Source organism: Oryza brachyantha, chromosome 2, assembly GCF_000231095.2.
Source record: "Oryza brachyantha chromosome 2, ObraRS2, whole genome shotgun sequence".
NCBI classification, from domain to species: Eukaryota; Viridiplantae; Streptophyta; class Magnoliopsida; order Poales; family Poaceae; genus Oryza; species Oryza brachyantha.
This window is the reverse complement of record NC_023164.2, coordinates 18,324,506-18,343,543: the sequence shown is the minus strand read 5'-3', so window position 1 is coordinate 18,343,543 and position 19,038 is coordinate 18,324,506. Positions and strand designations below refer to the sequence as shown.

Genomic DNA, 19,038 nt, shown 5'->3' with positions numbered 1-19,038 from the left:
AGTACTGGTCGAATTCTAGAGTTGGCATGGCCACGATCACACCATTCCTTGCAAGAAAGTCCACAAGCAAATCCACGTGATCCTACCATCTGGCGGGTAAACCGTTCTCATTGTTGGCCTAAAACGCACATATCTTACCAAAAAAAAAGTTTTAAACCTTATTTTTGAAATTGTTTCTTAGGTTTTTTTTTATTTTTTTAATATTAACGTTTAATTCGAATACAAATTTAAAAGTTTAAACCAGAAATCAATTTTGGCAAACGATGGGACACCGTCTCTAAAGTCCCTGCCACGTCCGCACGGCCCACAAAAGGCCCAAAACCCAAACCACGGCGAGCCCCCCCCCCCCCCACAAAAAAGCCAAATGACGATATAACCCTCGCACCCTACCCAGACCCGACCAACCAGTCTTTACACGGCCGCCCTATCGCCGCACAACCCACAAACCCACGCGATGGCAGAACCGAAATTTCACGCAAACCCCAAGGGCAAACACGAACACGCCCCTGCATAAATAGACCACCCAGTCCCCCTCCTCCTCGCCCGCCGCTTCATTCCCCCCCCCCCTACCCCCCCTTCTCCTCCTCCCTCTTCCGCCTGGGCGTCTCGTCGACGCCTCCCTCGTGGGTCCCATCCACTTGTCCCCGCTTCCCGTGCGATTTACGAAATTGCCCCCCGGCCCCACCGTCTCGGGTGGTTCCCACACACCCACGACTTCCTCTCTCCCGATTTGTTTATTATTATTATTATTTATTCCCCGATCGGTATCGGCGATTCCGTCTCGTCTCGCTGCTGCTTTTGCTTTTGCTTTGCTGGCGCGTGGCGGGGGGAGGCGCGCATCGGGGGGCCGTCGAGATGTCGATCTGCGGCAGGGTGGAGCCGCCACGTGGCGGGGGGACGCTCGGCAAGCGGAAGGAGCGCGAGCCGCCGTCGCTGCTCGCGGCGGTGGCTGCCGGCGCTAAGCCCCAGCCGCCCAGGGCGGCTCACCCCGCTCGGTTCGTAAAGCCGGCGATGCCGCCGCCGCCATTTCCCAAGGGTGGCGCCGGGAGCAGCTCCAAGCTCCTGGCGGGGTACCTGGCGCACGAGTTCCTCAGGTCCGGCACGCTCCTCGGTGAGCGACCGGAGTCCAGCGGCAGCAAGTGCCCCGTCGCCGCCGCGGGGACCGCGCCGCCCGCGCCCGATCCCCGGGCGCGGTACGCCGAGGCGTCGTTGCTGCTGATGGCCGGCGGGGCCCGCGTCCCCGGCGTCGTCAACCCGACGCAGCTCGGCCAGTGGCTCCGGATAAAGGAGTAGAACCGCCGGCCATGGGTCGCCGTCGCGGCATTTGGCCGGTGGGTCGCCTCTGTGCCCGCGTGCACGCCTTCCCGAGGCGATCGTCGCGAAGAAGAAGGGATGCTTCGGACATGGCACTACATGGCAAGTGGTTACTTCCCCTTCGTCTTTTTTTTCCCTTCCAAAATTTTTCATGTTAAGATGGATAAGATGAATCCTGTAGGTTTGAATTTGAAACTGGAGGCGCTAGCTTAGCTTCGGATGCGTTACTCTCTCAACCCTGTATCTCAAAAGTGTAGCAAATGATCGTCGTCGAATGACCCATCAAACACGCACGATTTGTTGTGCTTAACGGATACACATATATGTACAGAATTGAACGAGATGTTAATTAGTCCCGTTAATGCCAAACCTGCCATGTTTGCTACGTGTTGTGATTGTGACATCGCGTGAAGCTTTTCTCTGTTTCATGAGTTCGATTTCATCAGTATACTACTTGTTCTACTGTTCCAGTGCTATTGTTTCAGTCCAAGTGATTAGATTTGAATGAATCGAAGAATCTAAATCTGTGGCTGCCGTCCATCGATCTGGTTCATAAGTACTGTATGTCTGTATTTGCAAAAGGTAACAATGATTCGTCTTGGAATATTTTTTGCCGTTTTGTTGCGCACGGTTGATAAGCGGCGAATTATTGATGTGTTTATTATTTGGTTAGGAGTTAGACGACGCCATTATGCATTTTATTTGAGGGAAAACTAAGATTAAACATCAATAGTGATATGATTATAGTTTTTTGTTTTCTCTAGGGAAGTCTTTGTTCCCGTTCAGCACGCTGGTTCTTGGTTTTGGTCAAATCAACGTGCATGGACAATCGGAGGACCATGGTACTTTTGACCCCTTTTTTTTATAAACTTCTTTGATCTCAGCTGCCATGTACGTTTTCAAGGATCGATCTCGAAATTACGCGCTTGGTTCATACAGTACACGGCTTGTTCTGTGGTACGTACAATCTCAAGCTCAATTTGATACGCAAAGTGAGAACTGGGAACATTTCATTGTGAGATCAACCTTAGCACCACTAGCTATTCTCGTTATAGCAAACTGCAGATTCCTAGTGGTTAGACGATTACAACAGCTATACCCAAAGTTGAGCACTGTCCATTGGGCGGATTGCAGTCTTTTCCCGCACCGGCCTTGCGATCTGATCATAATCAACCACCATTCCACATGAGTGACGACCGTTGCACGGAAGTGGTTGGCCCCTGCTGGTTCGACAGCGACAGAGATGATGGCTCCATCGCATTTTTTTCTGAAAAAACAAATAGGATTACGTGCAAGCGAAGAATAATAATTTACATGTAAAACCTTTATATATACGTGTCGGTAATGATTACAAAACAAATATTGTAAAATACACCATGCTAAGAAAATCATAAATACGACTTTAATATTAAGATTTGGAATTTAAATTTTGATTTATAATCGTATGTAACCGTGGAAGCCGGCCGTTACTACTACAATACGCGTACAGGTACAGCACACCAGGCGACTGATAGCTGCTGTTAACAGTAAGGGGACCCAAACTGGTGACAAAGCTAGAGAGGCAAGAATTGGCACCATCGGAGGATACAGTGTTTTTGGTGTGATATATGCGCGACATTGGTGCAATTGAGGGTAAAGCTAGAGAGACAAGGATAGCAAGAATTGGCACCATCATACAATACTTTTGGTGTGATATATGCCCAATACTTTTGGTAAAGAATCGCTTTTTTACATCTCCTAATACTTCAACTATTCTATTCCCTCCGTGTTTCAGGTTATAAGATATTCTGGCTTTCCCTAGATTTATCTATGTCATAATGTATATATTCTATATATATGTCTAGATTCATTAACACATATGAATCTAAATAAGGACATAAAGTCTTATAACCTGAAACGAAGGAATATATTATAAGACTTTATGATCATGTTAAGATTCTTTATATAGATGCTAATAAATCCAAATATGTGTAGAGAACATATATATTGATTCATACAGGTCCAAAATTCTTTATCATACGTAATAGAGAGTATATATTTTTACTTAAGGCCAAGTATTTATACAAATCTTTTGCACTATGGACTAATAGCCTATGTGCCAGCAAGACTAGGAGATAAAATAGGAGAGAGCTCATCTTCTTCTACGCCGCAAACTCTCTCTTGTGCCTCCTTTGTCTTAGCCAGAAATACCGTTGGACAAATCTCAAGGCAAGGCAATAGCCAAAAGCAGAGGACGCACATTGAAAGACCGAGTTCGGCTTCAAGACGAGCAAGAGATATGATGGAGCTCAGCCTCAGGATGGCCTCATACGTACGTGCAGAAGATTGGTAACAATACTGACCTTAAGTAAAATAGTAAAAAAACATTTATTAGGGAGTGATCCAAAGTGACACTTCGGCACGTAAATATATCTATACCAACCTGTAATGTACTCGTGGAAAAAATCTGACCAAGTCTTGTCAAATTCAAAACAGGCTATTGAAAGTTGAAACAGGTTGTCGGATAGCACAGGTGCATTTCAAAATAGTACCGGAAAGTAATGTAACAGTTAAACAGAACCGTACTGCAGTACCAGAAAGTCTGAACCATTGAATTTTCATCCGACAGTCCAAAAAAATCCCAACACAACGATTAATATGCAAACCAACAAACGGTAACAGTAAAAAATTACTGTACTCCCTCCATTTCAAAAACTAGAGGTCCCACTTTGATATGGTGTGGAGCCGTAATACATGATTATGTCCTTCGAATTTTGAATTCTAGTATTATTGATAGTAAAAAGAAGTTTTACTGTATGCTTATCAAAAGTAAAAATTTGTGTGTCCTGCTTGAGCCCGTCTGCACCTTTTTTACTTTGGGGTAAGGTGTGGCTGCAATAAGCTTGAATACCCTATTCCCACTATGAATATGGGCCCACACGTTACCAACAGCGGATCCACCTCCTGAGTAGGTCAGGTGACCATCTGGACTCTCACTACTATTTTTACTTAAAAAATAACTAATCATTGAAAAACACTATTAGTCGCTTTGGCTCAATAGTATTGCTAGCTCCGCTTCTACATGTTTTATTGTCTCAAATCCTTAATAGTATCCATCAGTATGACTAAAGATACATGTCTCTATTCATATGTGTGCTCTACTTGAGCCCAACTGCACATTTTTTTCCCTTTGTGGTAAAGCGTTGCTACAATAAGCTTGAATACCCTTATTCCTACTATGCATATAGGACCGCGTGTTACCAGCGGTGGACCACCTCATGGGCAGGTTGGGCAACCACTTGGACCCTGTTATTGCTATCTTCACTATAAATCATCCGTGACGCTAAAAAAATGTTTGACCACTGAAAAACACGATTAGTCGCTTTGGCTCGACAGTGTTGCTAGCTATGCCTCTACGTGTTATTGGCTCAAGCCCTTAATAGTACCCCTCAGTATTGTAGAGGATGCATGTCTCTATTCCTATTGTGATGTTATTCTTCGTACATGTGATGGTGGCGTTATGTTAGTGAGGGCATCCAAACACAAGGGAATTATATGAGTGACACCTGCAAGTAATATCTATCCTAGTTGATAGGCAATGTCCCCATGGGCCATTTGGTGTCCTCTAAGAGCATCCCCAGGAGATTATCCATTATGTTAACCATCGAAGATTTTGGCTAGTATAGCAAAAGAAATACTCAAAGAGACTACCCATACCACTAGCCAAATGCGCTTGCTAGCTAGCTAAGAGCATCTCTAATAGCCTATCCAAATTTCACTCCATTTACCTATTTGGCAAGTTGGTCAAAAGATTTCTCTCCATATTTCATATGTGCTCCAACAATATCTTTATTTACACTCTCCACTATGAGTCTATGGATGTGATTCATACTCTAGACTCTCACTCCTTCCTCTTCACTTCTGTCGATGTTCTAGGTCGGTAGTAAATACACGGGGTGGCAAGCGAGATGCGAATATTAATGGTATGCAAGAGACATAGGTTACCTAGGTTCAGTCTCTTAAGATGAAATAATAGAGTACTGCTATATGTGGAATGCTTGTTGAAACAATGCACAATGAATATGTTACATACTCTTTTATGCCGTGATCCTTGAAGGATCCCCTGCCTCCTCTTATACAAGTAAGACTAATCGATTTGTTCCTAACTGGGTATGGATACCCGAACGCATAATACTAATCCTTTCCATATATCTAGTTGGTTACAACCTGATATTTATTTTTACATATTATTTTATAATTTGAAACCATCTTCCCTATATGAATATGTACATTACACAGATACACCTCTTATCTGGGTATCCCATAACTTCCTTTCTAACCATCCACTCCTTCCATCCTCTAGCAAGCTCACCACCACTCATGAAGGCTAATAGCGATGACGAGAGGGGTGGAAGGGATAAAGCTATGGTGGAAGTGGCAAGAGTGGGTAGATCGGTGACATAAGTGCAAAAGGAGCAACAACAAGAGAGGTGGAAGGGAGCGACAAAAGGGGGCAGAGTGGCTATGAAGGGGTGGAAGGGGGCACTGGCGAGAGAGGCGGAAGGGAAGCATAACCCGGACCTAGCGATGTCGTTGTTGGCCCTACATACTCCTTGCCTCTAGATTGATCTTGACCGATGGCGGACTTAGTGCAGTAGGTGAATGTCGGTGCGAGGAGAGAGGGGAGGGTGGCGCTCTAGATGGATGACGACGATGCTTTTGTTGTCTAGTGAGAGGACCATACGACGCCCTTTGTTGGGCACTAATGCATCTCTATAGTGTGACCCTTCTCTCCATCTCTCTTGTTTTCCTGGTGAATCTCGCAGGGACAATGGGGAAAATAGAGAAGGTGTGGATCCTATGCTTTGACAAGTCAATTTGGCTTGCCAAGTTTGGCTAGTGAGGGAAGAAAATAGGCAAGTTGGATGATAAGATGATTAGTTTGGCAAGTCTGATGGAGGCATTATTTTTCTCAAGTTTGCCAAATCTGGGCATGGGAGACATTTGCCAAGTCTACTAGAGGTGCTATGAGTTTGGCTAGACAAACTAGCTAGCCATCCTCTAGAGAATTTTTTTAAAACTTTTTTAATAAATAATTTTATTACTAAACCTTCGGGGAAAATATTTCCACCCTATGAACCTTTTGGCCACACCACCAATATTGACATGACGAAACAGCTTGCCACGCCATTGGGTGACGTGGCAGCATTGTCTTGCCACACCACTGACAATGGCGTGTCTTGCCACGCCATGCCATGTCGATTTAATGGGATTGTCTTGTCACACCACCAACATTGGCGTGGCCAAAAGGTTCAGTTCTGAAAAAAATTGCCTGATGGTGTACTAATAAAATTACTTGCTAAAAAGATTTATTTAATAAAAAATTTCTCCTCCACCTTCACTCACTCGGTATGGTGGTCCACCAAAAGATATGAACTTTGGATAGTGAAATTTGGTTAGTCTCTCGTAGTATATGTGAAATATAATAGTCAATTTTGTCCGGACAAGTAGCCATAAGAGTACTTGACTAGTAAGATTTAAGCTTGGCTCTTGAAGATACTCTAAGGAAGAGGTTTTCTAGTTTGAATTTAGGGGACTTTGGCCCCTTAATTTCATTTCCCCCTAAAACACAATATAAATGCATGTGTTTATATACATGCATTTACATTTACATATATGAATACATGCGCACACTGCCCTATAAGACATTCAAAAGTCTGGGTTGAAATGTCCGATGAGCAAGTTCAATAGTATAGCCAGCTGCTGGCTATAAATGGTCTATAGTCAACTTAGTAGCCAATACATACAATAGACATATACTACATAATTAATATCCGACCCCACCTGTCATACACACATTATGTCTTGGAGCCCGTGCTGCAACTGACTACAAATTAGTAGTCTACTTCTCTTTTCTCTCCTCTTATCTCTTTAAAATATGTTTATAGTTGCTTATAGCCTGCTATTGTACCTGCTCTAAGACTCGAAGTCACAGCAAGCGCCTGACTGTCTATGTATATGCTGTCTACCACTAAAACAATAATTAGCCACGAATAAGAACACCCATCCCAAGTATAGCACTGGAACACGGGTTGGTGGGTTTCACCACGAGGAGTTTAACCAACGTAGCTAATAAATCATCATGAGATAGGCACCAAATAATGTAATACAAAACTCTATATAAAAAAACAAAATAAAAATATTTTTAATGCTTGTAATAGTTAATATTTAATTCATTGAAGGGTCTTCTCTGACAAACCAAGCAACTAATCGCTCCATCATCATTAAAACAGGGCATCACCACTCCCGCATGGTAGAAGAGAGCACATAAGGGAGACTCGGGCATAACATCAGTGATAGTAGGGACTAAATTTAGATGATTTTATGGTTTTTTTCACCGTATTTTATTTTTTATTATAGTTTTTAGATCGCTAAGAATACACATATAAATGTTCCATTCATAAAATATTTTTGGTTTATAAATACGTTGTAACAATCACCCCTATGCCTATATATGCACATAAAAATGCTACAAAAGCGGTTGGAGGTTTCATGACCTGAACTTGATTAATGGCACAAAAACATATTACTCTTTTCGTCTCAGAATAACTAATTATTTTTGTCAAAAATTTGTCCCAAAATTTAGAAATCAAATTATCTATATTTTTTAGATGAATTTATATGCATATATATGTGTATGTATGTAAATATAAAGTTTTTAAAAATTTATGTACCGTATACACCAGTTGGTTGGAAGGAGTGGCCATATCCAGGGAGTAGTCATCCGAAAAAAAAAACCGTCTCGAGTTTGTGGCTATCTAGTGATACTGAGGACTTGTTTAGTTTCTAAATTTTTTTTTCAAAAACATCATATTGAATTTTTAACACCTAAATAAAACATTAAACATAGATGAACCAAAAAACTAATTGCACAGTTACGGAAGAAATGTTAAGAGGAATCTTTTGAGCCTAATTAATCCATGATTAGACATAAGTGCTACAGTAACCAACATGTACTAATGACAGATTAATTAAGCTCAAAAGATTCGTCTCGCGGTTTCCAGGCTAGCCGTGAAATTCGTTTTTTCATTTGTGTCCAAAAACCTCTTCCGACATTCGGTCAAACATTAACGTGACGCTTCTCTTAAAAATTTTGTCAATCTAAACACCACTGATACGTCATAAGTGGTCCAATAATTTGTTTACAGTGGTCGACCCCGACCTGTTCAGCCAGGCCCACCGGACGGAGAGAACCTGTGCATTTGGTGCAAGACTCGAGCCTGTGCATTTCGTGCAAGACGCATGCATGGTTCTACGCCCGCCCGCTGGTAGGTCGTTTGGCCGGTAAAGTACTTGTCTCGTTTCACGTTTACGGCGCTTATCCACCCAAGCAGTTCACCGGTCAGCTTCTGCTGCTTTGAGTGCGTGGCCCATCCTTTAACTGGAAAGCCAAAATCAATCAATCAATCCGGCCCTCCTTTCGGTATTCCCCTTGCCCCTTCCTGATGCGAGGATCGACACCCCTGTATTTTCATTTATATTTATAAGCTAAAATTTAAAATTTTAACCTTAAATTCATAGTGATTTTAAAATTTTTTATGAATTTTATTTTCTATCTTTAACATTTTAATTGCTAATAATACGGTTTTCTTTATATATTATTTTTTGTTTATAAAATACCGTACAATCGCCCTCCTCCGATTCCTCTTCATCCGGTGGAAGAACGGCGACGACCGGTGTCCGTCTAGTCGGACAGAGGTCGATCAACACGGCAGAAAGCGGATAAAGAAAGCTGCCCCTGCACGTAGATGCATCGGCGATTCAACCAGGGGACACTTGGAGCAGGGGCGGAGCTACAATACATGTGTCGCGGGTCAGTCAATTCCGATGATCTTCAACAAAATCCATAATTATATTGTTTAGACAGCTAAAATAATAACTAAAAATTAAGTAAGATTAATATATTCTAATCCAGTGATCTCTGAACTAGGCTCGTATCGAGATCAAGAAGCATCGTGAGCCGCGAGGCCGTGATGATTTGATCGAGAGTTTCGACGACGCGATGCGTGCTGCCGCGGTGCGGCTACCCGCTGCTCGGCGCGCGCCGCGTCGCCTCACGTAGTCGCGTGGCACGGGAAAAAGGGAAAACCGATCGGGGCCGTGCAAAAGCGCCCGGATGCAGGCCGAAACCGGCCCATCCCGGGCCATTTGCTACGCCGGGTTCAAGTATGTATGGGCTCCCGTAGCACGTCGTTTTGTTTGTCAAAGTTTAGCTGCTAGTTGCCCTTTTTTTTTAGTTCTAAATACTAACGTAAAGAATGTTTAAGATGATTAATTAACGACACGTTTGCTGGCGGTGGCGGCTGGTGCAACATTATTCTGTGGCACGCCGCACGCCACGCAGGACAGGCGTATCAGGCAACGCCAGGAAATATTATTTTTCGGCGCTCCCTATGTCGGCTAGCACCACCGCCTCGTCAAGCTGGTGAAAGTTCAATAGTATAAATAGTATAGCCAACTACTGACTCTAATTCATCTATAATCAATTTAATAGTCAATTCATACAATAGTTACCTACCAAACATCAATATATGGTCCCACATGTTATATACACGTTTTGTCTTCAAGTCCTTGTGCAGTTGGCTATAAATTAGTAGCCCACGTCCCTTCTCTCTTCTCTCTTATCTCTTTAAAATATGCTTATAGCTGGCTTATAGCCTGCTATTCTACCTTCTCTGATGTACTACCTCTCCCATAATAACTTTATTTTTCGTTTTCTGTGTCCAATATTTAATTATTTATTTTATTTAAAAATATATATAAAAATTAAAAAATTAGTCATGCATAAAATACTATTCATGTTCATCTACTAAGAACAAAAATATTAATCACAAAAAATTTCAAATAAGATGAATAGTCAAAACATTGTATCAGAAAACTGAAAAATAATTTTATTTCGGGACGGAGGTAGTATTTACAAACCAAAAATAATTTAAACTTATATAGCCTTGTTCTTGTGACATGAAACCGAGGCTAAAAGGATAAAATTCAATAAAGAAAATTAAAATTAACTCTAAATCTAAGATGAAAAATTTGATTTTTTACCTATAAATTATAAGCATAAGTGAAAATAAGAGTCCATATCCTCCTATCACCCTCTCATGATTTTTTATTTTTTAAAACATTTTCCTTTTCTTTTAATTTTTAAATTTATTTTAAATCTGAATTATTTGACCATGCATGAGTGTCATGACGGTATCTGCCATGCCAATTAGGTTGGAATTGTTATTTGGCCGCTCATGCGATGAGGCAGCGGGGTAAATATTTAACAATAATTTTTGGATTTATTTATAAAGTTAAAAAAAATTAAAAAGTTGAAAAAAAAAAGTCCCTCGCGCACCACCTATCTGCTTCTCCCCACCTTCCCGTAGCTTCGATTTCGATTCGGCCCTTCCTTCGCCTCCAAACCACCGGCGCTTCCGCCACCACCGCTCTCCTCTCTCCCTCTCTCTCTCTCTTCTCGCCGTCTCGCGGCCTAGCGGCGCGTCCGCCTGCCTCCTCGCGACACCGCCCGTTCCGTTGGAGGGTGGCGGGCGACCCGCGAGGGGGAGAGGATGGCCTCCGAGGACGGCAGCGGCGGGAACTCGCCGGGGCAGGCGGCGCCCGCGCCGCCGGAGTGGAACCCCGCCCCCGCCGCCGGATCTGGCTGCGGTGATGTGGAGGAGGACCCCCAATTCCAGTGCTGCGTCTGCCTGTGAGTTACGCTCCACCCCCTCCCCCCTCCCTCTTTACTGACCTTGCCGCGCTGGTAGACAATCCTCTTTGTTGATCTGTTGATCGTGGAAGCACGCGCTGTGTGATTCATGCGCCCTCGCTCTTGATACCATGCAATTCGGCGTTTATTCGTCGTCCATAATTCCTTTTTGCATCAGTTTTATGCTCCGCAATGCGACGACATAGAGATAGGAAGGAGTATTAAGCTTAGATATGTTAGTATAAGATCTCCATCTAGGAATAACAGTAACAAATTGTAGCCATGATTTGTTCTAGGTGACGGAAAACAATATTAGAGTTCGATACCTTGCAACATCCAGGTAAATATGTAAATAGATTTCAGAAATAATAGGGAATGGCATCCTGTTCCAACAGTATAGACCTGGTACCAGACCTGCTACCTGACTATCAATCAGGTTTGATGCTCGTAGTTATCAGACCTAATACCGGTACCAGGTATATATGGTTTGAACGGGATACAGTCCCCTAAACTCCCCCAATTGATTTAGCTCTAGACGTTTGATGGTGAAGGGTATACTAGTCTGTAGTCTGCTTTGTTTGCATTTGTCTAAACTTCCTTTTTGGCACTGCCCTTCTCTTTTGAATACTGAAAAGGCATATCATCTTACTTTTTTTTTTGTTTTACTTTGTCTGGTTTTGAATCGCTTGTGTCAATCTTGAAAATGTACTAATGACACCACTAAAATAAATCACAAATGATCTAATGTACTTGTTCAATCTTTCTTGTAGGGATCTTCTGTACAAACCAGTTGTTATCGGTAAGAGTTTGATGTTCGTGGTAACATGAAGAGCAACTCGGTTGTGTACTACTTTTTGGATCTCATTTATCAGTTACTGGTGCAGCATGTGGACATATGTCATGTTTCTGGTGCGTCCACAAAGCTATGCATGTCATCAGGGAGTCCCACTGTGCTGTCTGCAGGCAGCCTTATAAACATTTTCCTAGTATCTGTCAACTCCTCCATCACTTGCTTATAAAGCTTGAACCTGTGGAATACAAGAGAAGGGAGAAAGAGGTACTAGGTGAGTGTCCAAAGTCCAAAGCATTAAGCATCTTTCATAATACAAACAATGCTGTATGGACGCTGCATGTACCGTGTTATTTTATATGAATACACTGCCAATTTTTTATGCTCTTTCTTTTTTCTTTTTTTTTTGTGTGTGTGTGTGGGGGGGGGGGGGGGGGGGGGGGGGCATGTTTGGGGTGTTGTACAAAGTATTGGGGTCATCTTTTTGCTTTTTCAAGGAAAAAGCAAAACGGCAAGTTTGCAAACGAAAAATAATTTGGGAGTAAAACTTTTATATACGTGTTAATAGCGATCTAAAAGCTAAGGCTGAAAAATAAATTATGTTGAAAAAAACCCTCAAAATCAACCCCAAATTTAAGGTTGAAAAATCAAAATTTGGCTTATAAGCAAAAGCCAAAAGATAAGGATGTATGTTTCAAAGCAGATTGGCAACTGCCATCTGAAGTGCTTGAATACAACCGGTTCTACTGAGCAATAATGTGATTTCATAATTTGAATTCACATCATATCCAAATTGCCAGGGGTCATCAGGGTGGGTGAAATGTGATGATGCATTTGTGTAGAGGGCCGGGATGCTATAGCATCAACCATACATGTTCGTAGTTGGCTGTGCAAACGTGGACGGCAGAGGATGTTGCTGGCTATATGGGGATAGGGATTGGTAAGATTTATGTGAGATTATTAGGTGAGGGGGATATAGGTGAATACATTGCCTTAGGGTTTGAGTCTAATGGACATTGAAGGTTTAGAGAAGGTTCATGATCTTAAGCTGAGCTATTTGCTTGGAAACTACCATGGTGGCTCTTAGATTTCACAACTTCCACTATTTGGATGAGTCAAGCTGGTTTGTAAGTTTTGTTTTATTTCTTACAGAATCGGAGTTCCAAGAATTACAGTACACGTAACAAATCAAATATGTCTTCCTCTTCCAATAGCTGTTTGTCTGATTTCAGTAATTAGCATGCCTTATGTTTCTGCAAGTTCTTACTGATGTTCTCTTCCTGGTGTCGACTCAGAGGATGAGAAGCGCGTGGATACATACTCTCCGCAAATCATTGAGTTTTTGAACTTCAGAAGCAATAATTGTGGTAAGAATTGTGTCATATAGTTGCAATGATATTTGTCTCAGCTCGCAAGATTGATTGTATTTCTGATATGTTCTACATTCTGCAAGAAATTGATGGGGAGAATAGACCTGAAGAAAGTAATAGTCAATCCTCTGCCGAGCATCTGAAGAAAGTTAAGCTGGAGGACGTGTCATGTGCTCTTTGTAAGGAGTTGCTGTATCAACCTGCTGTTCTTAATTGTGGTCATGGTAAGCTGTAAAGCTAGAATAGAAAAGGTCACATATTGCACTAATTGTTTCACATACTGACTGATCTATATTTATGAAAAGTGTACTGCATGTCCTGTTTGTCGTCCTTGGATGATGGTGCACTTGAATGCAAAGTTTGTGGAGGTCTTCATCCAGGAGATGTTCCTAATGTTTGCTTGGATTTAGACCATTTTATTGAAGAATATTTTCCAGTAGAATATGACTTAAAACGAGAGAAGATTCAGCTTTTGAAGGGTGAATGCAATATTAAAGGATCATCTTCAGGTAAGATTATCTCACATGCTGCATTTTCTTCTATACCATATGGATAGCAAATTAAAATTAAGGATAGGGTTTTTATTTTGCTGTTCTGTTTGTTCTTGGTTTAATCCATGTTAATGTTCAAATTAAATTTGGTTGTTTGGCAGCTAGTAATTTTCTAACCATACAACAATGTTGCTTATGGCTTATTAGCATAGGGGATAGCATTATGTTGTGCACAAAGAGTTTGATATAGTATGTCACTCCCTCTGGTATGTATTTGGCATTTAGGACAAGATTTAGTCAAACTTTTGAAACTTTGACAATCAATAACTTCTAAATTGGCTGGTTTGGAAACCCAAAAAGAAAAAGTCATAATATCATGTACTATTAGATTTTATAAACTTGTAATATAAGATTGTCTTTTAAGACCGTGAAAAAAGAGAGTAAAATAAAATGTCATATTTTTGACCGGAGTCCAAAGGGAGTTACTGGTAAAGTGGTAAGTGATAGATATGAATGATATGCCAATGGCCACTATTGTTTATCCTATGATGTAAAATGCGTACAGGGATATTGGCAGTAGATCGCAGAAATTAACCACAAGATTTGATACAACCCCCAAGACTGGCCAGTAGGCCACACTATTATAGCCCAGTATGGCACACCTGCCACCTGTTGCAGTAAGCACAACACTGGAAGGGGGAGGAATCACCTTGCTGCTTTCTGGGACAGTGGTTTCACTCTAGTATTAATTCTATGTGGGACTGGGCTATGGATGATTTTCCCTTGTTTTTATTTTGTTACAAAAAGTTAGTGCATGAGTTATACAAGATAAGATCTTTGTAAAACACATATAGCTTTTGAAATGAATCACATCACTGATTTCTTCATTCCTGGCTTAATTTCTTTTCTGTGGTGTGCTTTAGGTACTTCATCCACAAAAGAAGGCGGGGGTAGAGCATCAAAAAAGGAAAATTTTGCGCTGAAGGATGATGACTTGTCTGATGTTCATATTGGGGTTGGATGTGACTCATGCGGGGTATGCACAATTGTAAACTTTATAGGGTTTTGCTAACATACATCCAATGGATAAACTGTACTCCCTCTGTTTCAGGTTGTAATGTTTTAGGTTATAAAATATTTTGGTTTTCCCTAGATTTATTTATGAACACACACACACACACACACATATTTATGTATATGTATGTATATATATATGTATATGTGTGTGTATATATGTATATAGAGAGAGAGAGATTTGTTAGTTTCGGTATTAATCTAAGAAAAACCAAAACATATTATAACCTGAAACAGAAGGAATTCTATTTTCCTACGAGTATGCACTGTGCAGACCTGCAATAGTGACTGGTTACCTTAGACTCACTCAATACAAGAAACATCTTAAATTGTTCACTTCAAGTTGTTGCAATATGCCAATATCCATACTCTCTTGTGATCACTTTGACTGGAACACATTTTCATATTTTATTTACTACCTCTGTCCAAAAGGCCTATTTAATCTCTAGTACTCTCCCATTTTTTTTGTTTGACATTGGTTAGTTTAATTTAAACCTAACCAACACCATATATTTGCACATGGAGGGAGTACTTAATTCAAGTTTGAATTTGCAATATGAGTAATTTTTCCATGTCCAGTTGTTTACTGTTCTCTAGCCTTTGCGGTTTTAAACCTTCTAATACATTGTTTTGCACAAAAAGGAACCCTAAATATTTTACAAGAAACAATCGTATCATGTCTGACTATTTCTCACTCTGCTAATATGAAATTGACGAATGCATTGCAGGTGTATCCAATACGAGGGAAGAGGTACAGGTGTAAGGACTGCACCGAGTTAATTGGATTTGACCTCTGCGAAGAATGCTACAATACAAAGTCAAAACTTCCAGGCCGGTTTAATCAGCATCATACCCCTGACCACAGGATGGAACTTGATAACTCGGCACTCTTACATAGGATCATGAGGCTACAAGGGATACACGAGGAAGGTCCAGGAGGGGTAATCATAGGAGAGTTTGTTGCTCCCGGCGCTGTGGTGCATGTAATACCAGACGATCTTGAGGAATTGGAGGATATGGGCGAGGAAGATCAGTTGCTCTAGAAACGAAGCAGTTGTATTAAACCTGAATTTTGAGCGTTTATACCTAACCTTAATGCTGAGGATGCTACACGAATGAAGGGGTACTGTATGTATTAGATGGATTGAACAAAGCTTTTAAGGGTCTAACGCTCATAGCCCCTTCAATCTAAGGGCAACAGCAGCATATTTCTCCTTTTGGAAATTTGTATTTATATTCTTATTAATGGAATTCCAAATGAGGATATACGAACTGTACAAATGAATTTTCCCCCTGTGTTTCAAGGTTGCTGGTGAAAACAAAAACTATTGCACCTTCTGACAAATCATCAGGGGCCCTGTTTCCTGCAGGCTATCCGTCCTTTGTACGAACTGTACAAATGATTTGTCCCTTGTGTTTCCTTTACAGGTACTTTTGTTATATATTAAATATAAATTATTAATAAAATCTATCTCATACACTAGATTATTTCGCAAGATGTATCTATTGAGCCTAATTAATTCATGATTACCTTCTACGGTAAACATTTGCTAACTGTGGATTAATTAGGCTTAAAAATGTCTAATGGAATAACCTTTATTTATACAATTAGTTCCGTTACCCGTCTATATTTAATGCTACTAATTAACATTCAAATATCCGATGTGACAAAAACTAAAAAAAAATCCATGGATCCAAATAACTCCTTAACCTTCTTATCACTTTATCAGACTCCTTGGAATGTAAGTATTTATAAATTATTAAGCGAGAATTAAGAATAAAAAGAAATATTATAATGCTCCCTAATAATATAAGTGAGAGATAGACATAAGGGGCTAGATTGGGATAAAAATGAGAATAATTTAAAGTGACACGTAATTGATGAAATAAGTAATAATATAAATAATGTTATAAATAATTATATTTTAGCCTAGTATTTAAATACTGAAAATAATTATATTTTGTAACGGAGGGATAGTAGAAAATATTTGCAGTAACATTTATATTTTGTAACGCAGAGTAGATAATATTTATCGTAACCTTTCTATTTTAGAACAAAGGGGTCAATAGATAATATTTCTTGTAGCTTGTCACTTCTAGAGGTAGGCCCATGTCACTAAGCTCATTTTTAGTCGCAAAAAGATTAAACTTCTTTTTGGCTATAGTTTTAGAAAATGATCCATGTTAACTTGCTTTCGAATTTCTGCTCTAAATGGTACCTGGTTTAAATTGGTTTAGCCGGATTTTTTTCGGCCTAGAAAGGCCAATAAAAGTCCGGCCTTGTCTCATCAGATGTGTTTCCCATACATGTCCTGTAGGTAGAACCTTGGTTTCCATCGTCACTATTGACATGTAAGAATTTTTGCAATTTTGAATGGTACCAATCTGAATTCTTATAATTGCAGCATAGGTTACGATAGCTATGACACTTCCATAGGTACTTTGGTACTGAACATGCCTCTTGGCACTCGACACTGCGGATGATGGTGATTTTCATATGGTTCAGCTCTTCTTCTGTCCTCCTCTCACATTACGACTCATTGTCGTGGATATAAAAATTACACTTCCCATATCTCCTCATCAACCTTCGTCAATCGAGTCCTCCCTGTTAGCATTCTGTTTGAGATCACCTAGGTCTAGCATTGATCGGGGTATTCTATTGTATGGACGAAATGGATTGCTGAGTAGTAAATATGGATTAGGGTTCGGTGTTACCGACCGGTAGAGCCGCTCGCGGAGGAAGAAGATGATCCCGTCATCTTCGTCGGTGTTCGGCTTTTGGCCGGCGGCGATGAAGGTGGTCGGGGCAGCTTCCGGCGAGGTCACAGTGACAGTCGGTGTAGTCCAGGCGAGGCAGTGGCGCGGCGGTGGCGATCCCATCACTGGCTGCGCCCCCTCGATCGGTTAGGGTTAGGGTTTGTGGGGTGGAGTGCGGCGGCGACGAACTTCGTGTGTTGTTGTGCCATGCCAACCTCCACCCCCTTTATATGGCGCAGTGCGACAGGGGCCCCCAGCCTATTGGGCTGGACGCTCCCGATCAGGGCGCGATCAAGGCCCCTTTAGCCGTTGGGCTAAAAGGTTGGAGATCAATTCTAACATTCTCCCCTTTGATCTCACTATTTCTTTTAGGCTTTTTCTATTTCATCATAGGTCTGCACATAGAGCATATTTCATCGTCTCAGTTAATCACCAATGGATTCCACAGCCACTATGCACATCTCTATTCAGAAACAGATACTTTACTTTTGGGCCATATAGTCCAGGAATCATAAGGCTTTCCATAAACCCATGCCGGCTACATGTTCCTTGAACACGTTGGGTGGTAGGCCTTTCGTGAGCGGATCCGCGAGCATCTTATCTGTTCTAATGTGCTCGAGACTGATTGTTTGATCCCGGACTTTGTCTTTCACAACATAGTGTTTTATGTCAATGTGTTTGGCAGCACCACTTGACTGATTGTTGTGAGCATACATTACTGCGGGTTCATTGTTGCAGTATAACTTTAGTGGTTTCTCAATACTGTCAACCACCTTTAAACCGGGTATGAATTTTTTAAGCCAGTTCACCTGCCCTGTTGCCTCATAGCATGCTATAAACTTGGCATACATTGTAGACCCTGCGGTGATCGTTTGTTTTGAGCTTTTCCATGAAATAGCTCCTCCCACAAGAGTAAACACGTATTCCGACGTTGACTTTGTGTTGTCTGTTGCAAAGTCAGAATCAGAGTACCCCACTACCTGGAGCGATTCTGATCTTTTGTAAGACAACATGAGGCATTTTGTTCCTTGCAAATAACGCAAGACTTTCTTTACCAATTTCTAGTGCTCTGGGCCTGGATTACTCTGAAATCTGCCAAGTAACCCGGTAACAAATGCCAAGTCAGGTCGTGTGCACACTTGCGTGTACTGTAGGCTTCCTACAGCTGACGCATAAGGCTTTGTTTTCATTTCATTGAGCTCATATTGATTTCTGGGACACTGCGATGCTCCATACTTTTTGCCTTTTACTATAGGAGCAGGTGAAGAACTACAGTTGGACATGTTGAATTTCTTCAACACCTTTTCTATATATGTCTTTTGGGAAAATCCCAATGCATACTTTCTTCTATCTCGGTGAATCTCTATGCCCAAAACATACGAAGCCTCACCGAGGTCTTTCATGTCAAAATTTGATGACAAGAATTTCTTTGTTTCCTGCAGTAGACTGACATCATTACTAGCTAGTAAAATGTCATCCACATACAGAATTAGGAAAATAAATCTCCCA

At 41.2% G+C, this 19,038-nt stretch overlaps 2 protein-coding genes across 2 annotated transcripts; both read left to right on the top strand.

Moving 5' to 3' along the window:
- The first annotated feature begins 566 nt into the window (after nt 1–566).
- On the top strand, nt 567–2,032 carry LOC121053551. The gene has a single exon (XM_040520954.1). The coding sequence runs from the start codon at nt 856–858 to the stop codon at nt 1,291–1,293; it is 438 nt and encodes a 145-aa protein (XP_040376888.1). The 5' UTR covers nt 567–855; the 3' UTR covers nt 1,294–2,032.
- An 8,736-nt stretch (nt 2,033–10,768) lies between these two features.
- On the top strand, nt 10,769–16,038 carry LOC102714704 (E3 ubiquitin-protein ligase PRT1-like). Its single transcript, XM_006647469.3, has 8 exons — nt 10,769–11,047; nt 11,818–11,846; nt 11,932–12,111; nt 13,133–13,204; nt 13,291–13,431; nt 13,513–13,716; nt 14,622–14,734; nt 15,501–16,038. The coding sequence occupies exons 1-8, from the start codon at nt 10,908–10,910 to the stop codon at nt 15,813–15,815; spliced, it is 1,194 nt and encodes a 397-aa protein (XP_006647532.1). The 5' UTR covers nt 10,769–10,907; the 3' UTR covers nt 15,816–16,038.
- Nucleotides 16,039–19,038: the final 3,000 nt, after the last annotated feature.

Coding starts and splice junctions, on each gene's coding strand:
- LOC121053551 (XM_040520954.1), top strand. CDS start 856: ATGTCGATCTGCGGCAGGGTGGAGCCGCCACGTGGCGGGGGGACGCTC.
- LOC102714704 (XM_006647469.3), top strand. CDS start 10,908: ATGGCCTCCGAGGACGGCAGCGGCGGGAACTCGCCGGGGCAGGCGGCG. Junction 13,432..13,512: donor TGTTCTTAATTGTGGTCATG/GTAAGCTGTAAA, acceptor ATTTATGAAAAG/TGTACTGCATGTCCTGTTTG. Junction 13,717..14,621: donor TATTAAAGGATCATCTTCAG/GTAAGATTATCT, acceptor GGTGTGCTTTAG/GTACTTCATCCACAAAAGAA.